Source organism: Triticum dicoccoides, chromosome 3B (genome assembly GCF_002162155.2).
Source record: "Triticum dicoccoides isolate Atlit2015 ecotype Zavitan chromosome 3B, WEW_v2.0, whole genome shotgun sequence".
NCBI lineage: Eukaryota > Viridiplantae > Streptophyta > Magnoliopsida > Poales > Poaceae > Triticum > Triticum dicoccoides.
The window spans coordinates 35,037,390-35,046,381 of NC_041385.1; the positions used below are offsets into that span (position 1 = coordinate 35,037,390).

The 8,992-nt window shown below is 46.1% G+C and overlaps 1 protein-coding gene across 6 annotated transcripts; it reads left to right on the forward strand.

The window, feature by feature from the left end:
* Positions 1–1,419: 1,419 nt before the first annotated feature.
* On the forward strand, positions 1,420–6,035 carry LOC119274558. 6 transcript variants are annotated; one of them, XR_005135214.1, is made up of 5 exons: positions 1,420–2,136; positions 2,248–2,345; positions 2,449–3,215; positions 4,781–5,659; positions 5,767–6,035. XR_005135214.1 is itself a non-coding variant. In XM_037555276.1 (3 exons), exons 1-2 carry the CDS (start codon positions 3,176–3,178, stop codon positions 5,320–5,322), a joined length of 582 nt encoding a protein of 193 aa, XP_037411173.1. In that variant the 5' UTR covers positions 2,990–3,175; the 3' UTR covers positions 5,323–5,659; positions 5,767–6,035. The 6 variants fall into 6 exon arrangements, 1 of the variants encoding a protein (XP_037411173.1); XR_005135213.1 differs by having other exon boundaries at positions 1,420–2,345; XR_005135212.1 differs by having other exon boundaries at positions 2,248–3,215.
* The last annotated feature ends 2,957 nt before the right edge of the window (positions 6,036–8,992 follow it).

Below are 8,992 nucleotides of genomic sequence, written 5' to 3' on the forward strand. Positions count from 1 at the left end.
GACTAGTTACATGATAGACATGTTATGTAGCATTTCACATCAAAAATTATGTTTTGATCATTTACCTACTTGAGAACGAGCGGAAATTAAGCTTAGGGATGCTTGATAAGTCTCCAACGTATCTACAATTTTTTATTGTTCCATGCTATTATAGTATCAATCTTGGATGTTTTATATGCAATTATATTTTATTTTTGGGATTAACATATTAACCTAGTGCCCAGTGCCGATTGTTTTCCTTTTTCTTGTTTTTAATTATCAAAAAATCAATACCAAACAGAGTCCAAACACTACAAAACTTTTTGACTATTTTTTCTGGACCCAGAGAGACCCTAGAAGGTTCGGGAGAAGATCAGACAAGCCAGGACGGAGCGACAAGCTTGCTAGGCGCGCCCCCCGGGGGGAGCTTGTGGGCTCCTTGCGGCCCATCTTGACCTAATTCCACATGTATAAATTCTCAAATATTCCAAGTATACCACATAGCCAGCCGAAACACTTTTTCGGCTGCCGCTAGTTTCTGGTCTATCAATAAACCATCTAGAGGCCTTTTCCGAAACTTTGCTAGAGGGGAAAATCGATCACGGAGAGCTTCTACATCAATCTTGCTGCCCTTCTGATGATGCGTGAGTAATTTACCTCAAACTTATGGGTCCATAGCTAGTAGCTATATGGCTTCTTCTCTCCCCTTGATCTTCAATACAATGCTCTCATCGATGTGCTTACCGTTGAAGGTTATATGCATCATGTACCATAGTAATTTTGCCAACGGATAGTCAAGAAAGAGGTTTTGTATACTTTTAGCCTGGTCACAATAGCAACAATGAGAGATACCTACCCAGTTATGCTTACCAAATTATCTTTCGTCAAGATCACTCCCTTATGGACAAACGACGTGAAGATTTTAATTCTAAGTGAAACTTTAATCTTCCAGTTATTTAGGGTTCTTCGAACTGGCCCAGTATCAATTAAATCCATGTACATAGACTTCACTGAGAAACTACACTGGTTGGCCTGCTTAGTTTGTTAGTAATAGTTAGCGATGGATCAACACAAAACAATAAAACACAATAAGAGTCGCTACAACGGCGCTCTCTCGAGTGTGCCATGTCGGATTTGTACAGTGCTCTTGGTTGGGCAATGAAGCAATCGCAACGATTGGACAGAAGGGCTTCGCTCGTTATTGGGTCGAATGGGTCCAGATAACACCTCCCCAAGGGTCGTCCTCTGCCTTCTCTTCACCACAAAGCAGACTACAAACTCACCTCTTCCTCGTCCCTCGCACGCAACATCCTCTGACGAAACCTCTGCCTCCGCCTCCGCCTCCGCCATGGAAGAACTGGCTCGGCTCTCATATGCAGTCACACCAACGCCGTCATCTTGAGGGAGGAGTGGGTGGGAGGAGAAGGAGGAGGAGGAGGAGGCGGTGGCGGTTTTTATCTCTGTGCTCTGCCTCGACGCGGGAGGCATCGGATCAATCCGGCCGAACTAGCTACCAGAAGGATGGGTCACCGTCGTCCCCAACCCCATGGCTCACCACCCGCCTCAGCTCACTCTCTGACATCGCCGGCTGCATGATCTAGGCTGTGCGGGGGAAGATTTGTGTGCCGAGTTGTTCTCGCCATCGGGACCGACAGATCCAGACTTCCATCGAGCTCACGCATCACCATCGCCACCAGCAAGCACAAACAGGTGCTCTCCGTCGCCGTCGCCACTCTGCCTCATGAGTACGTGCCCGCACCCATGACGGCGAGGCGCTCCACGCCTGGGCATGTTCAAAGTCTGGCGCCGCCTCCCACGCGCTCGTCTCAACCTCCCTTATCACCTTCTACTCCTCCCTCCCGCGGCCCCTCGTCCCCGCGAACCTGGTCGTCTTCGCGGACATCCCCATCGTCGCCCGCGACGTCGCCTCGTGGAAATTCCTGCTCAACCCACTCTCGCACCACCGCCCCCGTGCCGTGCTCTCCCACTTCCGCTCCATGCTATTTTCGTCCTCGCCTGCCATCCTCCCGTCTTCTCACTCTTTTGCCGCCGTCTTCACAGCCGCTGCCCCACGGACGCAAACACCGCAGACCAAGTGATGGTGTTTGCGTCGTCTAAGGAGAGGAACTCCATCACTTGGTCTGCGGTGATCACTGGGTACGCACAGAATGGGAATGCAGAAAGCGCATTTAGAATATTTTTGCAGATGCTTACTGAAGGGTTTTCACACCAAGTGAGTTCACTGGTTGCTGTGCTCAATTCGTGTAGTGATGTGGGAGCATCGATGGAAGGAAAGCAGGCACATGGTTGATGGTGAAGCTTGGGTTTGAGGCACAGGTGTATGTGAAGAGTGCACTAGTGGACATGTATGCCAAATGTGGCTGTATTGCTGATGCAAAGGGAGGTTTTGATCAATTTTATGAGCTTGACATTGTTCTTTGGACGTCTATGGTTGTCGGGCATTTGCAGAATGGGAGCACGAGGAAGCCTTGAGGTTGTATGCCAGGATGGACAAGGGGGCATCATTCTGACTAACTTAACTATGTCCATCGCGCGGCATGGCTACCCGGTGCCGGTGTACAGCGACGGGGCCACCTGACAAGGACGTCAAGGTTGCGATTGATAACTGCAGCCATAGGTCGTCAGATCTGTCATCGGCGCCGTTCTTCCGCTCGATGCAACCGTCATCCACGTGCTCCTCCTAAAGTTCCTCCTCGCCACCATGGGTGGACGTCGGTGAGGCTAGCCTTCCCTCCATGCGCAGGCATGGTATAATAGCCATATTTCTTTGTAGGTGCATTGGGATTTTGTCTTGGAGAACCAAGAACAATCCTGTTTTGATAAGGGTGGCATTTTTACAAGCTTTAGTTCTAACTTCTAACATTAGTGTGCCTTGTTTCAGTTATCTGTTAGGTTGATCTCTCCCGTGTGGGCCCAACAGCCCAACGGACCCCTGATTCGCGCCCTGATCGGGGGCGCCCAACCACAATATGGTTGACGGGCCCCTGTCACGCAGCGCTACATAAAGAGGTGGGGGTCGGCGGCACGCAGTACGAGGTTCACCGCGTTGCCAGGCTTCCCACCGAAAACCCCGACCCGATCTAGGTCTAGCGCTGACAGTGACGGGAAGCTCCGCCGCCGCCACTGCCCACACACCGCCACCATCCACTCACTGCCATCACCGGCCACCGTCACCATGGCCGGCACCGGGAGTTCCTCATCTACACCTGGACAAGGTAGGTTCACCGGATCTCCTAGCCCACTCCGATCTAAGGTTCTATCAATGGTATCAGGTAGCCAGATCGGGCTAGAAGATTTTCGGTAAAAAGCTAAAACAGAGAAAGAAAAAGAGATATCCCTCCCCCAAAGAACCCTACCAGGGCAAAGAAACCTCAAAGAAAAGTTGCACCGCCGCACATGGCCGCGCCGTTCCTCTCGATCCCGAATCACATCGGCAAGCCGAGGATTCGGGAAGAAGAACCACCCCACGGGGCAAAGGGCACCGCGACCAAACCGCTCGACGGCGGCGCGCTCACCGCAAGGTGGACGCACAGCCGGCGAGGGGGAAGGCCACGGCACCGCAGCCGTCCGCTCCACTGCCCTCGGGCACGAAGGGGAGCAGAGGAGGTCTTGACCGCTCGTCCCTTTCTCTCTCTGTTGTTGGAATCGGAGGGAGAGCTGGAGGAGGAAAGAAGAAAGAAAAAGTGACGAGGCTCGCGCGGTGTGGTAGTTTTTGCCGTCGTCGCCGGCGGCCGGCCGCGCCCTAGCTCCGCTGTCACGGGACAATGATGAACAGGGAGAGGCGCGGCGCTGCAAAACGGAGAAAGGAAAGGGAAGGGAGCGTGGGCGCGCACGGCGCGGTGGTGCTCCACCTCGTCGCCGGCGGCCGGCGGTGCGGCCGTGCCGCTGCAGCTTGATCCCGTGCGGGACAGAGAAAGCGAGGAGCGCGAGGTCGCGAACGGCGCGGGGGAGGAAAGTGACCGAGGGTTTCCCTCAGTGCCAGTTTTGTTTCCCCGATCTACGCACATGGCCGTTGGATCGCGATGGACGACTTAGATGCAAAACCTAGAGCCAAGCGGGCCTACTGTGCTGGCTGGGCGGCTGGGCGGCGCAAGGTCGAGGCCCGCCGGGCGGCTGGACTGCGCTGAGGCCAGGTCGGCCCGCGCGAGCGTGCTGCTACAGGCCGTGGACCGGGCAAGAGGGCAGGCCGGCGCTGTGCTGCTCTTTTTTATTTTAAGTATTTTTTTGTTATTTGTCCAGTTTTTTTGGCAGATTTCAAATAGTGTTTTCTATGCAATTTTTTCCAACGAAATTTTTTGTTTAGAAAATAGAAAAGTAAACAGAAAAAGTTCTAAAAATGAAAAAATAAAATTTTCAGAAAAAGAAATGTTCATGAATTTTACAGAGATAATAATAAAGTTCATGAATTTTTATTTTTATTTTTTATTAAAGAAAAGTTTCTGTAAAAGTAAAAAGTTCGTGAATTTTTTATTCACGTTTTTCCGCTGTGTAAATAATTATTAGTGCTCTTTTAAAAGAAAATAAAAGTTTAGATAGAATTATGTTTTAAGAGCATGTTAAAGTAATTATTGAAATGAATATGATTATGTTATTTTTATGACCAACGTTGTTAATAACATGATCATGTTTTATTATTGAAATTTAAAGGTGCATTTATTTCTAATATTTTGCCCAACGGTAATATAGATTTAATTGCATAGATAATTGTATGTTTAATTTGACCAACGTTAGATTATTGCATATGATTGTTTTATTGATGTCACTTAAATTGTGATTTCAGGAGGCTTTCACTTGATGAGTTGCCTAAAAGAAGTTCCGACACTCAGAGGTGACAACCACACTGAGTGGAGGAAGAAAGTTGAACTGGCATTTATTTGTGCTGATCTTGACTGGGTTGTGGTGAAACCACAGCCGGTCAGACCCACAGAGCCAGTAAGAGAGGCCACTGATGATGATGCTGCATGGGCTAAAAAGAAGGGGGAATATGCTCCTTTGGAGCAGTCCTACCTCATAGATAACCAAAAGTGGGTCAATGCAAACAAAAAGTGCATGGCTTTTATAAAGAATACAATTGAGAGCGCCATTGTGGGCTCCATTCCAGAGTGCACTTCCGCAGGGGAGTTGCTTACAAAGATAAAGAGCCAGTTCACTGGCTCTTCAAAGATCTATGCCACCCAGGTGTTAGAGCAACTGGTGACAGAACGCTACACAGGTGGTAGTCGTGGAATAAGAGAGCACATCCTCAGGATGAGTATATGGCAGCAAAGCTCAAGCCCATGGATGCGGATCTGGAGATCAAACCAGCACTCCTGGTTCACCTAGTCATGGCTTCACTGCCACAGGAGTTTGCAACTTTTGTTGTAAACTATAATATGTCACCTGGAACATGGGACATTGAAAAGACAATAGCAATGTGTGTCCAAGAAGAGGACAGACTCAAAGCCGCACATGGTGGTTCAATCAACTATGTGAAGGATTGGAAGAAAAAGAACTACAATCAAAACATCAAAAGTTCTCCTTCAAAGAATGGAAAAGCCCCCTATCAGCATCAGCATCAGCAACAGCCTTTCTCAGTGGACAAAGACATGTGTCTCCACTGCAAGCAGAAAGGGCATTACAAGAAAGACTGCGCTGCTTGGCTGAAGTCAGTCATGGAAAGGTAACAATATAGTTTCATTTGTCAATGAATCCTTGTATACACAGTTTTCAAAATCCACTTGGTGGATTGATTCCGGAGCAACTGTTCATGTTGCAAATTCTTTACAGGGATTCCATTCGACGCGAACTACGCTAAGAAGCGAAAGACGCATTGAAGTGGCAACGGAGTTGAAGCAGAAGTTGAAGCTGTCGGTGATATCTCCTTGGAGTTAGCTGGCGGATTCAATCTTCTACTTGGAGATGTTTTATTTGTTCCATCATGTCATAGAAACTTAATTAGTGTTTCTTGTTTGGACAAAGATAATTATGAATGTCATTTTGGACATGGCAAGTGTGCCATTTGGTATAATAATGCTTATGTGGGTGATGCTTTACTACATGATGAGCTTTATTTTTTATCACTTCGTGAAAAAGTTTATTCCGTTTGCAATGTGAAAGAAAATGTTTCCGTTTCGAATAAAGAGAAAAAGAAAAGAAAAGGAACATTCGACTCATCGAAATTATGGCACTGTCGCTTGGGCCATATTTCGAAGGGGAGAATAGAAAGATTAGTCAAAAGTGAAATTCTTCCTCCGTTAGAATTTTCAGACTTAGAACAATGCATAGATTGCGTTAAAGGAAAGTACGTAAAACAAATCAAAAAAAGGTGTAATCCATAGCACAGGCACACTAGAAATCATCCACACTGATATTTGTGGACCATTTCCGGTGAAAAGTGTGGATGGATATGACTCGTTCATAACATTCACAGATGGTTACTCTCGCTATGGATATATTTATCCAATCAAAGAAAGATCTGAAGCGTTGGATAAATTTAAAATATTCAAAGCTGAAGTTGAAAATCAGCATGATAAAAGAATAAAGATAGTTAGGTCCGACCGTGGGGGAGAGTACTACGGTCGGCACACTCCATATGGCCAAGTCCCTGGACCTTTTGCAAAGTTCTTGCAGGAGACTAGCATAGTTGCCCAGTATTCAATGCCGGGCGAACCTCAGCAAAATGGAGTAGCTGAAAGGCGCAACCGTACACTTATGGATATGGTGCGCAGCATGATGAGTTATTCCAACTTTCCATTGGGATTATGGATGGAGGCGCTTAAAACCGCCATTCACATTCTCAATAGAGTACCAAGCAAGTCGGTGCCCAAAACACCGTACGAGCTATGGACAGGAAGGGTGCCATCCCTGCAACACTTCAGGGTGTGGGGGTGGCCTGCTGAGGCCAAATGTTTAATCCAAACATTGGAAAGTTAGATCCCAAAACAGTGAGTTGCCACTTCATTGGCTATGCAGACAGATTAAAGGGTTTTTGTTTCTACTGCCCAGACAGATATACAAAGTTTGTAGAAACGAGACATGCAGTCTTCTTAGAGGACGAAATGATGAGGGGGAGCTTGGTAGCTCGGAAAATTGATCTTGAGGAGAAGAGGGTGCATGCACCTAATCCGATGATTCAGGAGCCATTTTTCTCACTATCAGTTGCAACTCCACCCATGACAACTATGGGGGCAGACCCGGAACCTGTCCGTCAGGAGCCGACTGAACCCGTTGTTGAGCATGAAAGGGAGGTGCAGCAGCAAATTTTAGAAGAAGTGCCAGAAGTTGAGGCACAGAATGTGCCAGAAACTGAGGCCCTTAGAAGGTCTACAAGACCAAGAAAGTCAGCTATTTCTACTGACTTTAAAGTTTATAACACAGAAATGGTTCATATGGAAAAAGATCCCACCTCATATGAAGAAGCCATGAGAAGCCCTCATTCATCGATGTGGATGAAGGCAATGGAGGACGAGATAAAATCAATGAGTTCCAAAGATGTTTGGGACTTAGAGGAAATTCCTAAAGGAGCCAAATCAGTAGGCTGCAAATGGGTCTACAAAATTAAGTATGACTCTAAAGGGAATATAGAAAAATATAAAGCACGACTCGTGGCAAAAGGATTTACACAAAGAGAAGGAATAGATTACAAAGAGACATTTTCTCCGGTCTCATGTAAGGATTCCTTCATAATCATAATGGCATTAGTTGCTCATTTTGATTTAGAGTTACATCAAATGGATGTAAAGACGGAATTTCTAAACGGAGATTTAAAAGAAAATGTCTACATGAAACAGCCCAAGGGTTTTATCATGGAAGGCAAGGAAAATATGGGATGCCTCCTAAAGAAATCCATTTATGGATTAAAGCAAGCCTCTAGGAAGTGGTATTTAAAGTTTAATCAAACGATTAAAAGTTTTGGATTTAAAGAAAATATTGAGGATAACTGCATTTATGCAAAGTTTAAAAATGGGAAATATATTTTCCTAATCTTGTATGTGGATGACATTCTGCTTGCTAGCAGTGATGTTAGTCTACTACAAGAAACAAAGAAGTTTTTATCCTTGAATTTTGACATAACAGATCTTGGTGAAGCATCATATGTTTTGGGCATAGAAATTCACCGAGATAGAAACAATGGAGTCTTAGGACTATCGCAGAAAGCATATTTGGAGAAGGTTCTTAAAAAGTATAATATGCATGCGAGTAAAGCCACACCTGCTCCTATAGTTAAGGGCGATAATTTTGGGAAATTTCAATGTCCCAAGAATCAGTATGAGATCGATCAAATGAAAGGAGTACCATATGCTTCGGCAGTTGGCAGCTTACAGTATGCACAAGTGTGCACTCGCCCTGACTTAGCCTTTATCACCGGGGTACTCGGTAGATATCAAGAGAATCCAGGCATAGAGCACTGGAAGATGGTAAAGAAAGCATTGTGTTATGCGCAAGGCACGAAGGACTACATGCTAACATACATGAGATCTGATTCCCTACAGATAAAAGGGTATTCAGACGCAGATTTTGCGGGGGACAAAGATGATAGAAAATCCACGTCAGGATACGTATTCACCCTCGCTGGGGGAGCTATTTCGTGGAAAAGCTCCAAACAGTCGACAGTTGCATCATCTACGATGTATGCAGAATTCATAGCATGCTTTGAAGCCACGGGGCAGGCGATATGGCTAAAGAAATTTGTACCCGACTTGAAAGTGGTAGATTGTATTCACAAACCACTAAAGATGTACTGCGACAATCAGCCCGCGGTATTTTACGCTCACAACAACAAGTCGAGTAATGCTGCCAAAACAATAGAGATAAAGTACTATGTTGTGAAAGATAAAATCCACGATCAAACTATAAGTCTCGAGCATATAAAGACAAAAGATATGCTTGCGGATCCGCTAACGAAAGGCTTACCACCCAATGTGTTCAAGGAACACTTACCCGGCATGGGTTTAAGGGAAAGCCTTATGATTCCTGGATAGGCCCAAAAGGAACAGAATTTGTTTCTGAACAA

Bases quoted from the DNA above. Each gene is read 5' to 3' on its own strand.
- LOC119274558 (XM_037555276.1), top strand. From the start codon at position 3,176: ATGGCCGGCACCGGGAGTTCCTCATCTACACCTGGACAAG. The intron at 3,216-4,780 runs GTAGGTTCACCG...TTGTGATTTCAG, and splicing joins CTCATCTACACCTGGACAAG to GAGGCTTTCACTTGATGAGT.